At 41.7% G+C, this 26301-nt stretch overlaps 1 protein-coding gene across 2 annotated transcripts in view; it reads left to right on the forward strand.

Annotated features, from left to right (window-relative positions):
• The window catches only part of cntn2 (contactin 2), a 100932-nt gene that overhangs the window by 21045 nt on the left and 53586 nt on the right, over positions 1-26301 (forward strand). For both annotated transcript variants that reach the window (XM_049022510.1, XM_049022508.1), the window contains 2 exons: positions 23283-23392; positions 24108-24249. In XM_049022510.1, coding sequence (XP_048878467.1) covers positions 23335-23392; positions 24108-24249 — 200 coding nt within the window. In that variant the 5' untranslated portion in view covers positions 23283-23334. The remainder of the gene's footprint in view (positions 1-23282; positions 23393-24107; positions 24250-26301) is intronic.

A 26301-nucleotide genomic window follows, 5' to 3' on the forward strand; every position in this document is an offset into this window, starting at 1 on the left:
TAGTTATTAGAGGCACAATGTCATAGTGGGTCTGCGTTCATAGTGGGGTACCACAGGGTTCAATTTTAGGACCACTATTGTTCCTAACTTACATTGATATTGAGACCAATACATACATTGAACTGGTTAAATTTGCAGATGACACCAAGGTTGGTGCAGCAGATACTGATCTAGCAGCAAAGAGGCTATAACGGGAGCTTGATTTAATTAGCGACTGGGCTGATACCTGGCAGACTTATTTAACAGACAAATGTAAGGTAATCCATGCAGGGAGCAGAAATATAAAGGACAGACACATTATGGGTTTCACTGAAATAAAGGTAGCTGATTATGAGAAAAACCTCAGTGTGTATGTTGATGCTTCCGTGTCCCACTCTCACTAGTGTGGGGAAGCAATAAAAAGGCCAATAGGATATTGGGTTATATCTCTAGGTGTGTGGAGTTTCAGGTTAAGGGAGGTGATGCTACGATTATATAATAACTTGGTAAGACCCCACCTAGAATATTGTGTGCAGCTTTGGTCACCATACCTTAAGAAGGACACTGTCGCCTTGGAAAGGGTGCAACATAGAGTTACAAGAATGATTCCTGATCTTAGAGGAATGCCTTATGAGGAGAGGTTAGCTGCGCTGAATCTGTTTAGCTTCGAGCAAAGAAGACTAAGGGGGGACATGATCCAGGTGTATAAGATTCTAACAGGTCTGGATGCTGTTCAGCCAAATGGCTACTTCAATATTAGTTTAAATACTAAAACTCATGGCCATAAGTGAAAATTAGCGGGAGGACATTTTAAAATCAATTTGAGGAAGCACTTCTTTACACAGCGTGTAGTTAGAGTATGGAATAGTCTTCCTGCTAGTGTAGCGCAAGTTAAAACCCTGGGTTCCTTTAAATCAGAGCTAGCAACTCTGAGCTATTAGTTAAGGTCTCCCCAAATGAGCTTCATGGGCCGAATGGCCTCCGCTTTTAAATTTCTTTACTGTAAACGGAATGACAAATCAAAAAGTTAAAAAATATTAAAATATTTAAAAATTTATTATTAAAAATAAATTATTGTTACAAAGCCTTGTAACATTGTCTATTCTGATGATGTGGTAGTTTATTTTGTCAATTATTTTATAGCTAATGTTCAGGCTAACATGAGATGGTCTTACATCTGTGATATCACTTTCTAAGCGTATACCCTTAGTGTTAAGTGTTGGGTCCACTTTTATTTACCATATACATAATTCACCTTTCCATTTTTATGCTGATGATATTGTTATACAGTACTGTGCAAATGCCTAACACAGTTAAAGAAAATGATGTTTAAATAATCTTCATGTTTGTGTAAAACTATGATATTATGTTGTAAAAGTGCATTACCCTAATCATTAAAAACCCTTTCCCAAAATCATGCCAGTATTTGCTGGAATCATCCTGCCTGGAACCACCAGTGTGATTTTTGACTCAACCACTAGCACACCTCATATGGCTAATCCATACCTAATTGACTTTTACAAATAATTTTATTAATTAAGTAAGTACGTAAGCTTGTGGTGAATTTAACCAATACATTGAATGGCTGTGGTGCCCCTGAGGAGAGTTTAGCAAAATGAAGTGGTGTTCTTATAGCCATCCAACAAGATACTGTATCAGTAACTTTTTAGAGAATGGAAGAAATTCCTGTTAGTCTCTATTGTCACTCTTATGACAATATGTTGTAAAATTAAATACTGACTTTTATCTAAGAAAATATACACTTACTACACAGATAAATAGTTTTAAACATTTCATTTTATGTCCTAAGACTTTTGCACAGTACTGTAAATTGCAATTCATCTACCTTAAGTAAGACTTGTGACCTCAGTTTGTTCTGTCATACAAAGCTTGCTCAGAAAGAACAAATCTTTTCCAACATCAGGAGACCAGAGTTGGATCAGAGGATTTTTGCTACTCAAGGTCAACAAATTGAGGTAGTTTTTTAAGTGTCCAGGATTTATTTTTGTATTTAAAGCCCTATATGCAGAATTTGGTAAAAATCTGAAACTGAAGCTGTGTTTATATTTCTGGAACAAGCCTTGCTCGTAGTTTCTGTTAGATTAAGCCTGGTTGAGGCTAAATTTTTTTCAAGTTTTTCAGCATGTCTACAGAATATTAAAAAGTGTTAAAATGTATTAATTCCAAGTTGAACCAATTAAGATCTTGAAAAGCCTTATAAAGTCTTAAATTTAAGTTTACTAGGGCATAAACATTTACAGCGGGATTGGTATCAGCATCGATCCATACCTATTAAACAGATTGGTTAACAGGCATATACACTATATTGCCAAAAGTATTGGGACACCCCTCCAAATCATTGAATTCAGGTGTTACAATCACTTAGATAGCTACAGGTGTACAAAATCAAGCACCTAGGCATATAGACTGCTTGTACAAACATTTGCGAAAGAATGGGTTGCTCTCAGGAGCTCAATGAATTCAAACTGGGTACCGTAATATGAAGCCACCTGTGCAAAAAGTCCATTCATGAAATTGCCTCGCTACTAAATATTCCACAGTCAACTGTTAGTGGTATTATAACGAAGTGGAAGCAAAGTGGGAACAACAGCAATTCAGCCACGAAGTGGTAGGCCATGTAAAATCACAGAGTGGGGACAACGCATGTGAACTGTCTGCAAAATCAATAGCTACAGACCTCCAAACTTCGTATGGCCTTCAGATTAGCTCAAGAATAATGCTTAAAGGACTTTCCATAACCGAGCAGCTGCATCCAAGTTTTACATCACCAACTGCAATGCAAATTTTCGGATGCAGTGATGTAAAGCACGCAGCCACTGGACTCTACAGCAATGGAGACGTGTTCTCTGGAGTGACAAATCAGACTTCTCTGTCTGCCAATCCAATGGATAAGTCTGGGTTTGGTGGTTGCCAGGAGAATGGTGCTTGCCTGACTGCATTGTGCCAAGTATGACGTTTGGTAGAGTGAGGATTATGATGTAGGTTTGTTGTTCAGGGGTTGGACTTCTGCCCTTAGTTCCAGTGAAATGAACTCTTAATGCTGCAGCATTCAAAGCCATTTTGGTCAATTTCATGTTCCTAACTTTGTGGGAACATTTTGGGGATGGTCCCTTCCTGTTCCAACATGACTGCACACCAATGAACAAAGCAAGGTCAATAAGGACATAGATGAGGGAGTCTGGTGTGAAGGAACTTGACTGGCCTGCACAGAGCCCTTACCTCAACCTGATAGAACACTTTTGGAATGAATTAGGGCAGAGACTGCAAGCCAGGACTTCTTGTCCAACAATAATGACTGACTTCACAAATGCTCCCCTGGAAGAATGGTCAAAAATTCCCATAAACACACCCCTAAATTTTGTGGACAACCTTCACAGAAGAGTTGAAGCTGTTATGACTGCAAAGGGTGGGACAACTCCATATTAGAGCCTATGTATTAAGAATGGGATGTCATTAAAGTTGATGTTTGTGTGTAAAGGCAGGTGTTCCAATACTTTTGGCAATATAGTGTATGTGACCAATCCATGTCCGGTACTTACTTATTTATTGTTTGACAGTCTGTAAAAAGATAGCTCTTATTTTTTATTTTAAATAAAAATTTATTAAATAAATCACAGGTGAGCTCTTTTCCATTTTATATGTTTTTTTTTTTCTGGTACTCAAGCTGACCGTTAAAGCTGCCACTTTTTTGCCACTCAATGGGTATGAACGTCTGAATGAATGGGTATATCTGCCTGTTGTGATGTCATGCACATACCCTTTTCAGTAGGAGGAGCACAAGAACATCAGATAAGGTGATGATCTGGAGGTATTTTACGCTTTTAACAACAACTAGTAGCACAGCGAATTGCAATCTATGTAAAACCAAAGTTTGGAGAGGTGGAAATAGCTTTTAGTGGAAAATCCTGCAAAAAAAAATAACAAACAATTGCACGAGACAATGCGACTAATATAAAAAAAGCAATGGATGATTTGAGAGTCGCTAGCTTGGGCTGCTATGCGTGTTCCTTACGTGATACAACTTGTGATACACGAGGGGCTGCTATCACAATGATATATAAGTGATACTGTGGCCAGTAGGAGGTACATTTTGGCGCATTTTAAACATTTGCCACTTGTGTATATTTGCTTGGAAGATATTCAAATTGAACTGCAAATGCCTCAAAAATTCTTAAAGATGTACAAACGAGATGGAACAGTTCATTTTTGTGGGTTTTTAGTAGCCTAATTAAAGTTTTTTGGTATATTTTTTTATATGTACTGACTACTTTTAGTAAAGAGAACTGATATAAGATTGGTACTCATATTGGCCAATACCCCCTGTTTCGGTATCAGGATCGTAGCAGCACTGAAAAAATGGAATCAGTGCACCTCTAATGATAATTTTAAAGTAAATAGAGGTTTTGTATTGGAATTTGTATCAGTATCGGAAATTGTATATCAGAATTGGATTGGAACTGAAAAAATGTGGATCAGCCCATCTCTAATATAGGGTTTGGTACTATCTGTGATTTCAGACATCGACTGAGGGGGTCTTGGAACTTCGGAACTTAGTGTGATGCTGATGTTGAAATACACACTGATGATTTTTGCATTTTGAACCCTTTCACTATGTGTGTTAAATCTTGTTAATTTCTATGAAAAGAGCGAATTTCTACTGTATCTAGATAATGGTTCAGCATTTTGAGTTTATAGCAACTCTTTCGCACCCATTGGTTTTCCAGATTACTTTATGGGTAAATTATCATTAGAATTTTCACACATGCACTTCACATTCAATAACTGTCACTCGCTTACAGACACTTCTGGTGAATGGACAATTATTAATAAAGATGTATAGAAATATATAATCAGAAAGTCAAGTGGTGTGCATTGTCCCCCATCATCTGTTGTCCCATTTAGTTTGGTAGTTTTTTTTTATTATTCTTCCTTTTGCACTTTGAATGGTATAGTTAAGTGAGCATGGATGTCATTCTAAAATATTTCAATAGCTTTGTCATCATCTTGGCCATCAAAAAACTAAAAATGCCAGAAGGTTTATATTTTATTTGGTTATTTATGGTTAAGGTTAGGGCTGGGTAGGAGTTAACTCTTTCCTTGTTTGGATTAGGGTTTTCCCCTTAGAATAGAATGGACGGTCCCCACAAAGATATGAGTACGATCTCTGTGCGTGTGTGTGTGTGTGTGTGTGTGTGTGTGTGAGTGAAAGAGAGAAATGGATAAAGGAATATCTGATAATGTTTTCCATTAACTGCACCTTCTGTCACGGGTACGCGGTCGGGCGAAGCGGGCAGGTGTAGATCGTGCGGGTAAGGAGCAGGCAGGCAAGCGGGATACGGGGAAAACGGGGTTTTATTAGGGGAAACCGGAGCAGGACGGGAAACAGACATTGACAACATCAATGACGGACACTGGACTCGGGTAAGACACGGACTGAAATACACAGGACTGAGCAAATGAACTAGATACAGCTGGGTACAATCGGGAGAAAACACGTGGGTAATCAGGGGGCGTGGCACACAGGAGGAGCGGACGAGCCGGGCATGACAGAACCCCCCCCCAAAGGCGCACTTCTCCGGGCGCGCCAAAGAAAGGGGGCGACGGACGGGACGAGGCAAAACAGGACCAGAAAAACAAGAACAGAATCAACGCAAGACGGGGAACAGGACCGAAGTACAAAACATGGCAAGAGACAGAACGTAAGACAGGAGGCGACACAGGACCGGGAAAGCGGAGAGACAGACCAGAAACGGGGACACAGAGGGAACAGGCGGGACAAAAGGAGCGGGAGTGACGGGAGGGAACGACGGGAAACCAGGAACGGAGTGGGGCAGAACAAAGGGACCAGGAACAGAGGACGGCGGGACAAAGACAGGAGGGACAAAGGCAGGGGCACAGGGCGAGTAGGAGGGGGTACCAAGGGGAGCCCGAGGGAGCCTAAGCGGGCGACGGGAGGCAGCCGGAGGGGCCACAGGCGGCCGGGAGGCCGGAGCCGGAGGGGACCCCGGAGGGGCAGAGGAGACAGGGCGAGGGACCCGCGGAGGGGCCAGGGAGGGAGCAGGAGGGAGCACCGGGGAAGGGGACGAGGGAGCAGGAGGGGCCCACGGCGAAGGCCTGGAGGAGGGGGGAGCCGCAGCAGGCGGCGACGTCCGGGGGAGGACCGGAGGTAGGGACCCCGCAGGCAACCGAGGAGCCGCCGTCGGGGAGCCCGCAGGCGACCGACCAGGCTCTGGAGAGGGGAGCGAGGCGGGGCGACGAGGCCTCGGAGGGGGACCCGCAGGCGACGTCCGACCCGGAGGGCCAGGACCCGCAGGCGCCAACCGAGCCAGAGCGCAGGCGAGGGAGGGCGAGCCAGGGGGCAGGGCGGGCGGGACCCCAGCCCTGCGTCTGTGTCCCCTCCCTTTACGGGACACAGACAGGCCGACCCTAGGTCGGGGTTGATGTCGCCGGGGCGAGGGACAAGGGGTTACAAGTTCTGTCCCCGAGGGGTCCCATTCCAGCTCGTCCACCTCCGAAGAGGGAGGAGCCAAGATGGAGTTGTCCGGGACCACCTCGGGGACTAGGACAGGGACTGGAGCTGCTGCAGGCGGAGGGGGCGCCTCTGGAGCTGCTGCAGGCGGAGGGGGCGCCTCTGGAGCTGCTGCAGGCGGAGGGGGCGCCTCTGGAGCTGCAGCAGGCGGAGGGGGCGCCTCTGGAGCTGCAGCAGGCGGAGGGGGCGCCTCTGGAGCTGCAGCAGGGAGAGCGGGCGCCTCTGGAGCTGCAGCAGGGAGAGCGGGCGCCTCTGGAGCTGCAGCAGGGAGAGCGGGCGCCTCTGGAGCTGCAGCAGGCTGTGGGGGCGCCGGGACAGGAACGCGGTCAGGCTGCGGGGGCGCCGGGACAGGAACGCGGTCAGGAACTGGAGCGCGGTCAGGAACTGGAGCGCGGTCAGGAACTGGAGCGCGGTCAGGAACAGGAGCGCGGTCAGGAACAGGAGCGTGGTCAGGAACAGGAGCTGGCTGCAGTGGGGGCGCCTGCCCGGGAGCTGCAGGTTGCTGCAGAGGGGGCGCCTGCCCGGGAGCTGCAGCAGGTTGCTGCAGAGGGGGCGCCTGCCCGGGAGCTGCAGCAGGCGGCTGCAGAGGGGGCGCCTGCCCGGGAGCTGCAGCAGGCGGCTGCAGAGGGGGCGCCTGCCCGGGAGCTGCAGCCGGTTGCTGCAGTGGGGGCGCCGGCCCGGGAGCTGCAGGTGGCTGCAGTGGGGGCGCCGGCCCGGGAGCTGCAGGTGGCTGCAGTGGGGGCGCCGGCCCGGGAGCTGCAAGAGGAATAGCAGCAGGTAGTGGGGGCTGCGCTGGCGGCTGCTGCGCTGGCTGCGCAGGCGGCAGCTGCCGCTCTGGAGCGGGATCCGCGGGCGGCGGCACCGATGCGGGTGTCACTCGCAGAGGAAGCTGCGCTGTTCTCACGGGCAGTTGTGGAGACTGCCCCGGCAGCGCAGAGTGCAGGGGGGCGGGTGCCGCGAGCCGTGCAGGCGGCGGCGGTCGCCCGGAAGCGGGGTCCGCTGGCTTAGGCGGTGGTCCTGGCGCGGAGTCCGCCGGTAACGGCGTTTGCTCCAAAGCAGGATCCGCGGGCAGAGGGGGCTGCTCCGGTTCAGGTTCCGGGGCCAGAGGCGGATGCTCCGGTGCGGGATCCTCCGGCTTCCGGAGCTGGAGAAGCCTCTGTAAACCCTCCGCGAGGGCTTCGAGGGCCGCCGGTTCAGAGGCGGGGTTAAAAGCCTCGAAGTCTCTGTGAAGCTGACGCAGAAGTTGTTCCACCTCTGAGTCCCTAGGAGTTGCGAAACTGTCCAACACCCTCCAATATAAGCCCTGGAGGGCGAAGAACTTGTGTGCCAGCCACTCTCTGCCTTCCGACAGAGATGAGGGGAGCGTCTTAGGGGCGTTGGCCTCCACTGGCGGGACTGGTAAGTCCAGCGAGGGAGAGACGATCCCTGCCCCCTGTGAAAAGCGGAGCATACGCGGGATTGGGTCTCTAATCGCTCGCCGTCCTCCCCAATTCTGCAGCCTCTCGGGTCGGAAAGTATACCGCTCGAGAGGTGGCAGCTGGCAGGGGGACAAGGGCTCGAGGTCCGGGAACGGAACTTGCCTCTGCGTCTCGTCCTCGTTATCCCAGAGTCGGGCCAGGACACGGGCTCCAAAATGAAGCGGTTCCGACACCGGGCTAGGGACGAGCTCCTCCCTCTCGCTCTCGAAAGGGAGACTGGAGCCAGAGAGCGAGCAGGACCCCAGACAGATGGATTCCTCGGGGGTCTTCTGCTTCCCCTGCTTCCTCTTCTTTTTGAGGTCCGTCATTCTGTCACGGGTACGCGGTCGGGCGAAGCGGGCAGGTGTAGATCGTGCAGGTAAGGAGCAGGCAGGCAAGCGGGATACGGGGAAAACGGGGTTTTATTAGGGGAAACCGGAGCAGGACGGGAAACAGACATTGACAACATCAATGACGGACACTGGACTCGGGTAAGACACGGACTGAAATACACAGGACTGAGCAAATGAACTAGATACAGCTGGGTACAATCGGGAGAAAACACGTGGGTAATCAGGGGGCGTGGCACACAGGAGGAGCGGACGAGCCGGGCATGACACCTTCATAATGCATTCATTATTTATTCTTACTCTTAAGTAGCATGTATGAATACCTTGACAACATAAAATATCATAGCAGCTTTAATGTACATTAATAACAAACTGTCACGGACCAGTGTGGACTTGGGGCGACGGCGAGGTATGATGCAGGCAGAGAGGTGGACGAACGACTTGCGGCTTGCAGGGATACAGGAGTTTATTAACAAACTGAAAGCACTAGGAACACTATAAAAACAAATGGACCACAAGGGGTCCAAAAAAAAGGGATAAACATAGACTAACTATAAATCAAATACAAATGAAAATACAATGACCAGAAAACTGATGCAATTGAAACACAAGGGAACAAAATCTGCAAAACTACAAAAACAGAGGAGGTGGGATTCGAATATGCAACAAATGGATTTGCAGGCAGCTGCATGGCTCAACACATTGAGTCATGTGGCTGACAAGTAGCAGGGGAAAACACAAAGGCTGACAGGAGGGACAGGATGGCCAGCGATGCCTGCTGGCCAAATGGAGAAGGGACACGAAAGACTGGGAACAACAGGACCTGACCCTGACACAGACATTATATGATGATAACAAACATTATAGTTGTATTATTGTATAAGGTTTATTTATGTATAATTAGGCATTATAAAGGCATTATGACTGGAGATTACAATTTCAAATATTCAAGAATCTGTTAAATCTGCCATTTTATATGCTTATGACATTGGAGAATGGGATATCGAATGTCCATCTGTCCTCTGTCATGTGTGAAGATTCTTGTTAAGAGAAATTCTCATAATTGAGGCTCCCATGACTTGAATGCCACAATGTAAAGTTTCATGTATTATTAATAATCATTAACAATATATTGTGTAATATGGCAATGAATAAATGATAATGACATGAAAAATGGGCAAGAAAATGTCTTCCTCTTTTTATTTAATTATATTTAGCTGGTTCTGTTTGTTTCAATGATGCTGCACATTATATGAAATCAATCTGTAAATGAAAGCTATGAGAGGCTCCTTGAGAGATAATTCATACTTGGTCTCACACAGAGCATCATTATCTCACATACACCACAATACTCTTACGCAAACACTACTATTCTCTTTGATTTACCATCATTCTCAAGGGTACTTGGGGGGAATATGGGAACTCCCATCCGGCTGTGGACTTTCCATTGAACAAACCCTGCAAGGTAGCACCAGACGCTTGGCTATACAAGTCTTAGAACATTACTGGATCTTCCCTGTCTTCTGACTGATATGGGGATTGTATGTGTAACCAGGGATGTCCTACAATGGTTGTGTCACGTTCTGATGGAAGGACATAGAGCTGATTTTGTTCTTCATGGACTGCCCCTAACCATATCCTCAATGGGTGTGGGCAGAGTGATGGGCCATCCATCTGGAGGCCAGAGGAGGCCAGTCCACATCACAAACTGTGAAGGGAGCGGTTAGAGGCTCCAGGGGAATCCATTGTTTCACACGAAATCCCTGGTGAACAAAGTTCTTGGCAGCTGCAGAGACACCTGGTTCCCCTCCCAACACAAAGATATAGGTACAACAACCTGATGCTGCATTATCATGGTTGGCGACAGAAACTTATTCAATTACGCTAATTCATATATTAAAAATTGTAATGAAGGTGATGTATCAAGTGATGACCCATAAAGCAACATTTTTGACATCTTGACACTTTTGGTCGTGTAATAACTGGATTCCTTACCTTAGTTGGATATCTCTAGCCTTTTCTAGCCAGCTATGTGATGCTATTGTGCTCTCAATTTTGATACTAAGGTGAGGATTGTACATTACACACAGATACTGTAAGTGGTGCAATGCAAAGAGGTAACAGTTGAATGGTCTTAACACTAAGTCAAGAAACAAAACATTCTGTGGTACCGGTGGGGTGCATATCCCAGTATGCCCCGCATGCAGTTGTAAATAGCGCTTTTTGTATTGTTGTTGTTAATGTTAATGGTTACATTTCCCTATTGTCGTGTGTGTGTTTGCCCATGTCTTGTGTGTACACGGTTCGACCCCGTGTGTATTTAGCTTACGTAAATCTCCCACCACGTATGCATCTTACAGTTCGACGTCTGACAACCTTGTGTTTCCGGTTTGTAATTAGTTCAGTGCTCGTTGGGTTCCTTGATGTAGTCCTTTTCAGGACTGCCAATAAGGAGCATGTTCTCCCCAACAAGCGAGTCTCTGTGTCTCTCTATTATTTCTTAGGCAATTATGTTTGCATTTATTTTCTGAAACTTCAAGTAAAAGTGCATTAAACACGCATATGCCCAAAACAGACCGAGGAATGATGAACAGGCTAGTCATGCATATTTTGAAATGGTATAGAACAAATATGATTCTTCAAATCTTGAAACACAATATTACAAATTTGAGACTTAACTTAAATTTAGCTCAGTGACTTGGGACTAGGGGTGGCATGGTGGTGCAGTGGTTAGCACTGCTACCTCACACCTCTGGGACCCAGGTTTGAGTCTCCGCCAGGGTCACATGTGTGTGGAGTTTGCATGTTCTCCCCATGTCGTGGTGGGGTTTCCTCCGGGTACTCCAGTTTCCCCCCCACAGTCCAAAAACATGCTGAGGCTGATTGGACTTGCTAAATTGCCCATAGGAGTGCATGTGTGAGTGAATGGTGTGTGAGTGTGCCCTGCGATGGGCTGGCCCCCCATCCTGGGTTGTTCCCTGCCTCATGCCCATTGCTTATAATAATAATAATAATAATACATTTTATTTATAATGCCCTTTACATCCCAGGATCTCAAAGGGCTACAAGTTAATATAAAGAGAGACAAAATAAATAGTTTAAAAGTAAACAAATTTAAAACTTCTAAGTGGAGGAACCAAAGGTTTTGTTAAAAAGAAAAGTCTTTAGATGCTTTTTAAAACAGTCAGTGGGTTGTGGTGCCCTCAGGAAGTCAGGGAGGGCATTCCATAGGCTTGGAGCAGCAGCACAGAAAGCCCTATCTCCCATAGTCTTCAGATTGGTTCTTGGTTTGTGGAGGAGGTTAGCCTGCTTCCGGGATAGGCTCCGGACTCCCCACGACCCAGTAGGATATTAAATAGAATATAGCATGTTCAAGCAGCACATCTTTTCCTACTTGTGCCAAATTTCCTAATTTACTTAGGTATTCATCTGGAGGTCACAGACAACCATAAAGCATGATGACCACAAAGCAGACTATTGGGTGCTAGACAACAGACGCCTTAGAAAAGAGTACAGCACTTTGATGAAGTACTCCTTAATCACTGACAGGTGTCATTGCCATAATGGAAGAGTAGAATTACACAACAGCGGTCAGATACGAATCCATGCCTTTGTACTTGGGAAATGACATCTGTGATGTTTGGATATTACACACACCTGTCTATTCCAGTCAGCCACTTGCATTCTGTAAGCAACGACGCTGGACCAGGAATTTGTAAGTGTTCGTAATGGGATTAAAACACAATGAACTGAAATCAACGTAATTACAGATGGAGCGCTTTTCCCAAAATGCAGTGTCATAGGTAAAAGTTCTTCTGTTTAACACTCCAAGAAGCGTCTTGTTACTTTGCCACTATTGCTGTTGCATATATATATGTGTGTGTGTGTGTGTGTCATTAGTATCGGTATATGATATATGATATATATATATGATATTACACCGTTCCCGCGTTTGTACGTGACCGGTTGTGAAAGTTAGACCATTAATATTATATATTGTTTTTGTGCACGACTTGCCGTGAGTCAGACCAGTCATCGTTGGAACCACTGTAGTTCGAACTACGGTTCGTTTTGGGAAACAGTTTTGGGAAACAGTCGTACTTCGGATGTTGGTTAGTTTGAACTACCATAGTATGGTGCATCGTTAACAATGTTTGGGTTTGGTAAACACACCCCAGATTGGTTTTCGGCCAAGGAAACGAATCTGCCCATGCGCGAAGTGAAAATGCACAAGTACATTACTTACAGGTGCCTTTTGAGGTGAAGCAGCCATGGGATGAGGTATAAGCAAGGGTGTTCTCGTTTTCTGGCTTCACTAGATCATCCGCTTAGTGCCGGAAGTGAAATAATGTTGTAAAAAAGAAGCTAGCTGGTGTGGCAACCCCAGGAAGAATACCACCATTCTGGCCTGCTCAACCTGGTTTGTTTAAATACTAATCAATGTGTGTTGATTAGTCAAATAGCCTTAAAATCTTAAATACATAATTATGTTAACTCAAATGAATTTTTAATAATGCAATTTATTCTTTACTTTTATTAAACAGTATGATTACTTAAGTTGTACTCTATAATAAAACATTTATAAAGGAAATAAAATCATTAGTGCACTTCAAGCGCATACCTGTGTCCATAATGAGTGTTGTGCATCCACATGTCTCCAAAACACGCCACTTAAATATTGTTTAATAATATGTCACTGACTTTAGATATGGTTTTTATTAGTCAAAAGTGTGATGTCATTTCACTGCCTTACAATAGCTATGCGCCGACAATGCGCCAAGCCATACCTCATTTAAAAAACACCACTCCTTCAAGCGAGAAACAAGCACAAAATCATTTTTTATTTTGAAAATGTGTGTGCTTGGCATGAAAATGAATGTGCTGATATAAAAATAGCAAAACCACTTTGCGCTGTGCTTTCCTCCAGTGCAAAATAGGACCCCAACAATGAATTATCTCTCAAGCGCTCTCTTAGGAAACTTTCACTTTCAGTAACCATGATACAGAGGTCTCAGTGATTGGTAGAATGCTTCCAAGATACCTGCTTCTAGTGGCTGCAGTGTGCAGCAGTTGAGCAATGAGCTAGAGATGAAATCACAGGTGGACATGAGTGTGAGAAGAAGTTACTTTGTGCTTTGAAAAGCAGCTTCACAGGATGGCCATCCAGCACGGGCAACACTGCAGTCAGATATTTTCATTTGTAACCTGCTCAATTGCAGAAGTTCCTCGAAGTTTGCAGGCATACTTTCGTCAATGTTCTACTAGCTTCTTCTGACGACCTTTCAATTTGTTCTTTTGAAGTCTTATTATCAGCAGCATCCATTTCATCTGGAATAATAAGATTTTGTGTAACAATTCTAGTAAGATACTGGTTATATCCAATGTGGCCATGTTGGATTAGATAGGTACAACTGAGTGGAAATGATACACCAATCAAAAACTAGTATTCACTAGAGCCCTCCCTCAAAACTTTAATAGGGTGAAAGTAACAATTTGACATTTCGAGGCTTATTTCATGACCATGTATCATGTAATCAAGTTGATTGGTTAATTGATTGAAAACCAGGAATAATTAAATCATTTGTGTGACAGATTTTTTTTGGTCGCATATTATTATTTATTTATTGCTATATGACACAATACATTTATTTATATACAATTATTTAATAAAATCTGAGTAATTCAATTCAGTTTTATTTGTGTAGTGCATTTTCTCAAATGTCTCAGAGTGCTTTACATTATCCCTGTTCAAAGTTCTCAGTGAACAAGCCAGAGGCAAAAATGGCAAGGAGAAACTCCCTAGAAGGAAGAAACCTTGGGAGGAACCAGACTCAAAAGGGGAGCACATCCTCCAGGGGCCAGCAGACGAAGTCAATTGAACAAGATGGAACAAATTTCAACAATTGAACAAAAATCCTAATTTAGGGTCCGAATTATTGACTTTCAATTCAATGCAACTTCATTTATGTAGCACATTTTCACAACATTACATTGTTTCAAAGTGTTTTACATTATCCCCACCCAAAACCCCTAGTGAGAAAGCCAGAGGCTCTGGCAAAGAAAAACTCCCTAGAAGGAAGAAATCTTGCATCGTGCGTTAAGTCTCAATGCAGAGGGCAGGCAGATGCTAGTATTGCTTCCGACAGCAGGATGAACAGTGGCACAGCAGCAGGACAGGTAGGAGAGACATCACAGGCAGAGAAGCAGGCAGGCCAGGAGAATGTCACAGGGAGTAGAGGTGTCAAAAACAGCAGGATAGGCAGAATATATAGATTTTTTGGGGTCTCCAGGCAGCACACCCCAGTAGGGGTGGGGGAAATAAAAAGAGCCTTGCCAAATTAGGGGAGACTAAAGGCTGTGCAAACATTTAGGTGAGTGCATTATCTAAGCTTTGGCATATATGGCTATGGCCAGGGCCAGCTAAGTGCATCTTCATTCAGTTAAAATGTGTTGTTAATAGTGTCTGCTGTGCATGTGAGATACAGACAGCTAGAGCATTCAGTATCAGCATGATAGAGGATGTGCAGCTCATGAACCACACAAGCGCACTTCACTGAAAGCATTTCGAATTCATGATGTGTGCGTGTTGTCATGTAGCACTGTGAGGGAGAGTGCACAGGCAGCATATCATTCAATGAGACAAAACAATGAATATTATATGTCAAAAAAATTCTAATTCAGGGACCTGGCATAGCATCCGGAGCAGGGATGATTCTATAATTTGAAAATTAGTGTGTTGATTCTGATAAATATTAATGGAAAAAATGTAAGCAAACTACAGTGCGTGAGACACACTTTTAAATTCAGTGATTAAGGCCTGAGGTAGTCTGAAGTAAAATTCAATGGCCAAATTCACCACAGAATTATGTATTGCTCATTCAGTCTTAAAGTAAATAAAATGTATACATTTATTAAAAGTATTTGGAGAGGTATGAAATCTTCCATTCATTTAGTTGCTGAATTTAATAAATACAGCCTTTCAGTCTTGTACAGATAAAATGAGTGTTATTATGATTATAATGTTATGGGTAATTTCAGTAAAATTTGGGTTGTTTTTCAAAGTCATTTTTCAAAGCATATTTTTAGAAATCCTGAGGTAACATGAGAAGCTCCTATTGCTGTTCTGCTTTGCCCGATATTTTCAGCATAACATCAATGTATTGGCTACTTAAAAATATAGTTTGCATTATCAAGTTTTGGAAAAACTTGAATTTCCTGCTTTGGCTAAAAGTTGTCTCAATATATAACCTCTTTCTTGCTGCCCATTGTCTGGAGTAAAGATAATTGCATGAAACATGTTAAATATAAGCATAGACTAGTCTACTTTGGCCATGTTGAAGGCTGGGTTTCCTAAATTATGCCTAGTATGCTAGATTTTTACAAAGTGTCATTAATAATAAATAAATAAATAGCTTATGAAGGGGACGGTATCAACAAAAGCGTCCATATAAACATTTCAAAGTTAAAATTGGATAGCAAAACAAGTACACTTAATGCAATTGTAGCTTATAATGGTGTATTAATATTAATCAAGCATTTCTTTTTCATTCATTTTCAATTATGTTTATGTATAGTTACAAATGATCTTTCATTACATGTGTCATACCCTTCATATTTTATTGCTCTATAATGTTCTTAGAGATACTAGGTGGTACCTTGGGCGGAGCTTAATATGGCTCCGTTTATGACATCATAAGCAGGAGGGGATGTATCCCTTATTATAATTGGTCAAGGGGATATGTCCATATATGGCATCATGCATGCTTATGCCACGTGTTGCCGATAGAGGGCCATATGGTTTGGAAGGTGTTACAGTTACTCTATAGGCACGCTGAAACAATTTGTCAGCCATTTTGTTTCACTGACGCATCCTTCTCATGGGCTTATCACTCACGACTCTGAAAGCTCTTGCGCTGATGGCCTGTTCCCCAAGGCCACGGACATTAACTGACCGACATGTCTAAACATGCAATTCACATAAATCCCCCCTAAAAACAGGATGGCTGTGTTTTATCGATATAAAATAGTGTATTTTGTTTTAAAAAAACAACCCATTAACAAAAGACAACTACTGCTTTTGCCATTCAAAGCTCTTTCCTCTCTAGCTAGAAAAGCTTGACGCATCCAGTGACCCCATTAAAATCATTGTTAAACGTTTTATTATGCCTTAAAACATATTTAAAATATTGCATTAATAAATTAATGTAATGTATTTTATTCTTTTAAAGATTATTGATTCCAATTTGGTGCCATATGCTTTTATCTTGTAGGCTGCAAGATAGTGCCATTTCTACCAGCTATAGGCCAGGGTGCATGTGGGATATTATGCTTAAATTCTTTATTAATTATCATTGACTATATGCATTATAACACATTTTATACTTATTTTACACACGTTTACTTATTTTATACACACTTTAAAATTCAGAAAACTACTTGCCTCAGCTGTTTTCAATAAAAGAGTGGTGTGTGGGGATCGTGGCTCTACGCACAAGCGCGACATGGAGAGAGAGCGAGACTTATTTTAACAAAGATTGGCTGTGTTATTCCTTGATTCTTGTTGCCGGAATGCTTCGGATGTTTTATGTTAAATAACACTTTGGCCGAAAAAAAGAGTTTCATTGCTTAAAAACGTTATGGTTTAAAGGGCTTATTTGAAATTACAGGTGACCCGTTAGTATCACTATTTTGAAACATGTGTGTGTGAGAGTGTTCTCATTGAGCTCAGACAATCATTTCAGCCGCGTTGTTCAAACACGCCAGTTGCATGTACCAGAGCTGCGGGACACGCTCATTTAGCCTTTTAGCTACCGACGGACTTTAAGGTTATTCCTCCTAAACGCTTGCTGGTTAAATGCTTTCTTCAACCCAACAACAAAATAAAACATTGGTAAAAACTATTAAAGTTTTTCTTCTTCTTTTAACATGGTCGTTAAATATGGGTTTAAGTGCTTTCTTATTTTAAAAAACTCAAAATTCCGGGATGCTTGTGCCTACTAACAACACGTGTCTGTGGCCGGACAGACCCCTCGAACAATCAGAATAAGGGATAGGCCCCCTCCCACTTATGACGTCATAAACGGGGCCATATTAAGCTCCGCCCAAGGTACCACCTATTATCTCTGTTCTTAATGACATACAGGAGACCAAAATTCATTCAGGTAGGCACACTGTAGGGAGGGTTAGTGGAATAGGTTTTTACTCTCTTCTGGCAAGGTCACCCAGAGTGAACTGTTTAAGTTTAAAATAACTTTTCTTGGTACATACATGATGTATGGTGAATTTTACAAAATTTGTGTTTTTTAAATGTTTTCATCACGAATAAAAATATGTTTCTTGCAAAAAGAAATAGGCAAATAGAAATGTTATTGAAGAGACCCAACCCCTGGGTCCTGGGCATCATTATTTTTCAAACCATGGCTACTGTCCTGGCTATAGCACCATAAGTAGGAGGGGGAGGCAAGTAGGAATGCAGGCAGGGAGAGTCCCTGAAACATCAGCACTCCAATTTCACAAGCAAGTGTGAAGCTAGAGTAACAGCCCTGACACACAGCTGTGGAGCTCTATAGGAGAACACTCTCAGCCTGCCATAGTTCTTTCTACTCTAGGCATTTATACTATAGATATCCTACTCCAGGCAAAGAGGGTTGTAAGAGAGCAGTAGATCTCTAGGGTATTCTGCAAGGGCATTAAGTACTTTATAAGTTAAGAGCAGCATTTTTATAATCAATCCAAGACTTAACTGGAAGCCAGTAAAGGGAGCATAGAACAGGACTAATATAATAATAAAATATAAATTGACAGAACTCTGGCTGCTGCATTTTGTAGGTCCTGCATTTTAAGGATTTGTAGGTGCTGCATTTTAAGGATTAAGATGGACTACCAGAGAGGAGGGAATTGAAAGTTCAGCATAGAAGTTATAAAGGCATGTGTAGTTATTTTCGCATCATGGAAGGAGAGCATCTTCTGAAACTTGACTATGGTCCGTAGATGGTAGAATGCAGTTTTAGTAATATTTCTTATGCAAGCATCGAAACATAGTTCTGAATCAACCAGCACATCAAGATCTTTGACCACTGTGTTAATCTGAGTAGGAAAACCATCTCTTCTTTGGCTTTGGGTGGAAATGCTGTAAATCGCTTTGAGACGGTGTAATGTTGTGATAATGCGCTATACAAAAATAATTTTGTTTGTTGTTTGTTTGTTATTCTTAGTTCCCAGCCTGAAACAACGGTGTGGTCTGAGTGAGTGATTTGTAGCAATTTCTTTGCTTTTATAGTTTCTGTCAAGTAATGCTAGTTAGGATTAAAGGTTATAACGGTGCATTGATTTATTACTGTGATTCACCCCATCCGCACTATTGCCACTCTTCCACCGCACCAGGTACCATTCTTTTGGTACTTCGACAGGTTTTCCACTGCCGTAAAAACTGGTACTGGTGCCGAATGATCAGAATGTGAGGCGAGGTATTTTGTACTGAATTCTAAAAATGGCTGTAGTTTGTTATAGGGCTGGGTGATGGTGCAATATTGATACCAACATCGTATATTATGCACATGCAATTCTCACATTGCTGGTCATCTAAGTAAAGATCAGGCTTTTTCTTAATTTCAATGCTGTATACGAACATTATAGCACAAGAAGTTTCGCTAAAACATTTTTACTTTATCCTAGAAAAAACCTTAGCTTGCTTTTTAAAATTTTAATGATTATTCATTTTATACATTTTATAATATATGTTTAAAATCAGTTTAAAGTTTACCTCCCCTGCTTTTGCATTAGCGCTGCATGTGTTCTCCGGGACAATCATAATCATTTTCATCCTGGATATTTTAACTCACTCCTAGACACATTTGTGAGAAATTAATTTAAATCCTTTTTGCTTTATAAATACCCCAACATTTATTACAACAAAATCACATCGCTATATTTACAACAAAATCACATCACCAAACAAAATACTTTCAAAATTTTTTATTATGCAGTTCTGATCTTTTTGTTGTACCTGTTCTACCGACCAGATGCTATCGCTGTGAGACTTTGCGATATGTTTTTTGGGGTCTGCACAGTGTTTTTATTGCACTACATAAAGCACCTTGCATTCTGTTCCTCAGCCTCCCTGGGAAGGTCTATGCCGGGGTACTGGAGAGGAGGGTCCACCCATTAGTCAAACCTCAGATACGACAGGAACGATGTCGATTCCATCCTGGTTGCAGAACATTGGACCAGCTCTTCACCCTCACAAGGATACTGGAATCATGGGTCATGGGAGTTTGCCCAACCAGTCTATTTGTGTTTTGTGATCTTGGAAATGTTCCTCAGGGGATCCTGTGGAGAGTGTTTCAGGAGTACAGGGCATGGGGTCCGTTGTTGCTGGCTATCCTATCTCTGTATAAATGAAGGGAAAGTTTGGTTCAGATTGCCAGCAGAATTGTTCCCCATGGGTGTTGGACTCCACCAGTGCTGCCTTTTGTCATTAATTCTGTTCATAACTTTTATGGACAGAACTTGTACGTATAACCAAGGAGCGCAGGGGTTCCTGTTTGGGGGGCTCAGGGTGATGTTTTTACTTTTTGCAGATGATGTGGCTCTTTTAGCATTGTCAATCTGTGATCTGCAGCATGCCCTGGAATGGTTTGCAGCTGAGTATAAAGCTACTGCGATAAGAATTAGTACCTCTAAGTCTGAGGCTATGTCTCTCGACTAGAAAAACATGGATTGTCCTCTCCTGGTGGGGAATGAGTTACTGTCTCAAGTGGATGACTTAGTATTTCTGGTTCTTGTTCATGAGTGAGGGAAACAGGGAGCAGGAGATGTGGATCAGTGCAGTGTCAGCACTAATGTGGACGCTGCACTGTTCTGTCGTGGTAAAGAGAGAGTTGAGCCAGAAGGCAAAGCTATTGATTTACCGCTCAATCTATGTTCCTATGCTCACCTGTGTTCACGAGCTTTGGATAGTGACTAAAAGAATGAAAATGTGAATACAAGGTGCAGAAATGAGTTTCTTTCGCAGTGTCTGGGCTCAGCCTTAGAGTGAAGACCTGAGACATCCAGGAGGAGCTCAAAGTAGAGCTGCTGTTCCTATTCATTGAAAGGAACAAGTTGAGTTGGTTTGGAGATCTAGAATGCCTCCTGGATGCCTCCCTGGGGAGGTGTTTCAGGCATGTGCAACCTGGAGGAGTCCCTGGGATAGACCAGGACACTGTCTACCATCAAGCTCTCTGCTCTTTCAGTGTGGTTGATGGTGTCAGCGACTCCCCTCATGAGTTTTTTGGGCATATGGTGGATTTTGAGAAGTGCACATTCATACAATTGTTTTACTTGTTCTCTATGTATTTATATACCTTTAAAAGTGGTCTTTAGTACAGGTTGTCATCTACTTACAACCTATGCAACTTATGGCTGATTGACTTTACAGCCATTCTGAGACCGCAAATACAGTATGTTGCTAGAACTGTGCCATGTCTGGCAGCACAAGTGTTGCCCAGTGTGAGTTTCTGCCCCAACTGTTGGCAGCATTGAACTAAGGAAATGGTGATGTACATTTTATTTCCCCTACTCCTCCTGGGGGGTGATGCCTGGAGACCTCAATCTATCAAGATGTCCAGCATACCCTACTACATGTGACGTCGCCACCACCAGTGACGTCCCTGCATCCAGCTTGCCCATCTGCCTGTGTCATCTTTCATGTCTGACACCTCTGCCTTACCTTTAGCTGCCTGGCGATTGGAAGAAGACTCGGCATTGGCTTGTCATCTTCCCTGCTTTCCAGTTTGTCCCAATCATAAGATTTGGGAAATATGTGACTTGACTCTTATTTGACTATCCCTGCCAGCCCCTGGAGGATAGGCTCCCCCTTTGAGTCTGGTCCCTCCCAAGGTTTCTTCCTTTTTGGGAGTTTTTCCTTGCCACTGTCGCATTTGGCTTGCTCACTGGGGGCTTTGGGTGTGGATGCTGTAAAGCGCTTTGAGACAATGTAATGTTGTGATAATGCGCTATACAAAAATAAATTTGTTGTTGTTGTTGTGATAAAAAGCATCAAATAATATGACTTAAAAATGATACAATTTTATTACACAATATACTATACATATGATTATTTTGCATATAAAATAAAGTGTCAACTTACGATCGTTTGTAAGTCAATTTGGTTGTAAGTCGACACTGAATTCATTTGATTAATTATAATAATTTTCCTTGCCTAAAAAACTAAAAAAGCATATATTTTCTTCGTTTTATTCACTTAATTGTTTAAAAGCTAACAGTAAGGCAATTTGGTATGCTTATTTTAAAAATCCCTTTCACCTGAATTGCCAGGAGACATAGTTTGAAGACTTAAAATAGCAGAGATTGTGCCTCTGCTTCTAATTTCTATAGAAAGATGTTTCCTTTAAATAGGTTCTGTTTGAGCATACAATAATATAATAAATGTATAAAAATGTGCCTAGCACTTGTATTTCAAGAGAATTTGCAATGTTGGAGCATGTAAATACTTTTTCAAGGAGCTATGTGCATCATATTATATATGGTATTATACTGTGTAAGGTTTACATGATAAAATATACACTAGCAGTCTAAACATTTTGCACAGCACACGTTTTTACCATTTATTTCATAAACTGCAGAATTTTTAATCTTGTTAAGCATTGTAAAGTTGAGTGAACAACTATAAATAAAAATATAAATCAAATAAAACTAGTTTACTTTATAACATGGAAAGAGTATTTCCTGTACCTGGTTGAATAGTGATGGCATAGTCAATTTCTAGGCAGTCCTTTAACTTTAAGTGCAGTAGTATGCCCTGTATCATCCCAAGAAACAGAGCAGTATTTACAGTCATGGTCAAAAGAATGACACAAGTACTGGCATTCACAAAATTTGCTGCTTCTGTGATTCTAGATCGTTTTGTCAGATGATTCTATGGTATACTGAAATATATTTACAAGCATTTCAATGGCTTTTATTGACAATTACATTAACTTTTATGCAAAGAGTCAGTATTTGCAGCGCTGACCCTTCTTTTTCAAAACCTCTGCAATTCGCCCAGGCATGCTGTCAGTCATCTTCTTGGCCAAATCCTGACTGATGGCAGCCCATTCATTATTCATTATCATGTTTTCCTTGTTGCATGGCACACCATCATGCTGGGAAACACATTGTTCATAACCAAACTGTTATTGGATGGTTGGGAGAAGTTGATCTTGGAGGATGTTTTGGTACCATTCTTTATTCATGGCTGTGTTCTTAGATAAAATTGTGAGTGAGCCCACTCCCTTGGCTGAGAAGCAACCCTGCACATGAATGGTCTCAGGATGCTTTACTGTTGCCATGACATAGGACTAATGGTAGCACTCACCTTTTCTTCTCCGGACAATCTTTTTCCCGGATGCCCTAAAAAATTGAAAAGGGGATTCATCTGAGAAAATGACTTTACCCCAGTCCTCAGTAGTCCAATCCCTGTACCTTTAGCAGAATATCAGTCTGTCCCTGATGTTTTTCTTTGAGAGAAGTGGCTTATTTGCTGCCCTTCTTCACAGTGGGCCATCCTCCATCATCATCCAAGTCTTCGCCTTCCTGAGCAAGCCCTGCACTGGTATTGCCCAGATCCCACAGCTGAATCAACTAACAATTAAACCTTTCTCCTTGAAGTTCTCGATGATGATAAATGGTTGATTTACGTGCAATCTTACTAGCAGCAATATCGTTGCTTATGAAACACTGAATAAATATCAATAACTGCTAGAGTGGGTTACTTTGATGGATCAATGATATGACATTTTCTTGCTAATAAAGGCACTCGAATGGTGTACATACTGTAAATGCATTTGTTAGCAAAGAATATTGAGTGTATTTTAGTAAATGTTAAGTGAGTAACATGCAAATGTAGAAAATCTCAGTGTGTGCAAAAATGTTTGATTGGTAGCATATCTATGTATTCCTTTTCAGAGTTTTTTTGGGACCGTCTTGTTTCTCAGCAAGTTGGTGTGCATAAGCACGAATGGCTCGACTGGTGTGCCTAATGTGTGTGAGCTCATTAGCACTGAGCTACGCCATGGGTAAGTTCATTCTTAATCTCTTTCCTTAACCTTCTCTTGCTGTAGTGAATTATTTACTTGTGTTTATACACCAATTCTATTTCCATGGCCTCCTGCATGTTTGCACCAATACCAACTTGCTCATTATACATAGCTGATACAAAAACTTCAGACAATATCAATCTGACAAGTGTATAAAATGTTAACGTAAAGGATTGCCAATAATGGGAAAGGCTCCTCCCAAGATTATGAATTTATTTTTCTTCAAAGCTAGTGCAACCAAAAATACAGACATATAATAAATATTATTATTGGAATTAAATCTCCCTTACCTTTTTAAAACTGTGATAGTATATACTTAATTATTTTTTCAAGGAAAATATTCTTGATCTGAGATTTATTATTATTATCCAATTTGACATTTATCCTTAATTTATTTATTTTGCTGGCTATACTGTACTTGTAGATTGAAACATTTCTGGCTAATTACATTGCTGAAATTATGAAGTTATGAATCTAAACTGTTTTGAATATAATATCTATACTATCATGTTTCTTTTTTCTTTGTATTTAGCAAACACACATACACAGTCTAAATTGATATTCAGCAAGTTAATTTCATTACAGTATCAATAATAGCCAACAGGATTTTAATATATTCAACCATGAATAAAAAGGGGAAAAAACTATACATCCAAGGATAGGGAATGTACTGCTCAGGTTCTCCATGCTGCAGGTGGGGAGGTGTGCGTTTCAGGTCACGACAGTGGCCCGGTGTTTGAGGAACAGCCCTCCAGTCTGGTTTTTCCAGAAGGCCTGACTGAGGAGAAGGTCACCCTAGCCTGTAAGGCCAGAGCTAGTCCTGCTGCCACATACAGGTATGGTGTTATATTATTTTTGAAACAGTCCAGCTAGTAATGTAGCTCATATCTTCTTGCAACAATGGAGTACAAAATCTTCAGTCACCAAATCATCTTTATTCTCAAATAAATTTCAATAAAATGTAAATCTCCAAAGTACAAGCATCATAGATACAAGTTAAAATTTCCAAGAATAAGTTACATGATTGTTTTTATTTGAATTATGTAGGTCACTCAAAACAGCTCAATTCTAATGAATTAAGATCTCAGCTGCCCCCAAAAGCTAAGGTACACTTTAAACTGCCAGCACAACAGCTAATACATACACTATCAGTCAAAAGTTTTTGCACACAAAGAGATTTTCTACATTTGCAGGTTACTAGCATAACATTTACTTAAAATACACTCAATATTCTTTTCTAGCAAATACATTTACAGTATGTTCACCATTTCAGTACCTTTATTCGCAAGAACATGTCATATCTTTGATTTATCAAAGGAACCCCCTCTAGCAATTATAACAGTAGTGAAAATTTGAGGCATTCATTCTACAAGGGACATTAAATGCCACTGTTTTATGTGATGAAATTGTAAACTAGCGCATTTAAAGTATTAATTACCACTTTGAGGTAAACTAAATCAAACATGTTCTAAAAGAAAGATGGCACAATGCAAAATCGTTTTTGAATCGTTTTGAGTGAATGCATCACTGTATGTTGGATGAGTTAGGTGAAATCATTCACTGATGTTTGTGACAGCCTCAGGTGACAAATTTCTAAACGATTTTGCATTGTGCCATCTTTCTTTTAGAACATGTTTGATTTAGTTTACCGCAAAGTGTTAATTAATACATTAACTAACATGCAGGAACTAACATGAATTAAGGCGGTGCTATTCATGCCTTAATTCATATGACTCATGTCGTAGTTACGTTAGTTCTTCATTAGTTCTTGATTAATACATGTCTTAGCTCATCATTAGTTCATAGTCAAGAAATTACTAATTCACGTATTAGTACATGCTAATTCATGTACTGTTATTATAAAGTGTTACCGCTCAGATTTAAAGGAACACAGAGTTTTAACTTGCACTGCACTAACAGGAAGACTATTCCATACTCTAACTACATGCTGTGTAAAGAAGTGCTTTCTCAAATTAATTTTAAAATGTTCTCCAGCTAATATTCGCTAATGGCCACGAGTTCTAATATTTAAACTAATATTGAAGTAGCCATTTGGCTGAATAGTATCCAGACCTGTTAGAATCTTATATACCTGGATCATGTCTCCCCTTAGTCTCCTTTGCTCGAGGCTAAACAGACTTAGCTCAGCTAACCTCTCCTCAATAATATGAGGAATGGTACAGGCAACAGGAGGTAGATGTTAATGACAATGACTGGACTCAGGCTGATGAGACAAACAGGTACTCAAATACAAAGACTAACAAGAGACAACAAATAACACGTGTGGATCATCAGGTCCACGTCAGGGAGGAGACTGGAGGGTCAGGTGGACATGACAGGCGGGATGTTACATATTATACAAGCTTTAAAATATATATGAAGACTGAAACGCTTCTAGAATTGGAAATACAATACTACAAACAGAACAGAATCTTATAAATCCTATAATGCCAAGTGTGCAATAAATTTGCTATATTTCAAAGTTTAAAATATTTAAATATTTATACATATATATATACATGTATTTTCACAGCAGACCTCATTGCTGTAATTTACAGGCGGGTATTTAAAACAGTTCAGTAATTATCTATATTTTGCATTTTCACATAAACTGCTCTGAATATAACATCTGTCATGCCAAATTTTGGATCGCAATTCACATTTTGTGGCATGTGTATTTTTTTAGCTATGTGTACAAAAGTAAATATATTCAAGTGCAGGAACTTAGCGATGCTTTATATAACATGCAAAAATTTCTTATCCTGTAGTGAAGTATTTCACACAGACTTACGCATTCCACTATCATAAATATTGATAAAGGTCTGGCAAAAAGTTCATAAAAGTATTGTGATCTTTCCAACTTCCAAAAAAAAATGCAAGCAAAGCCA

Source organism: Brienomyrus brachyistius, chromosome 8, assembly GCF_023856365.1.
Source record: "Brienomyrus brachyistius isolate T26 chromosome 8, BBRACH_0.4, whole genome shotgun sequence".
NCBI lineage: Eukaryota > Metazoa > Chordata > Actinopteri > Osteoglossiformes > Mormyridae > Brienomyrus > Brienomyrus brachyistius.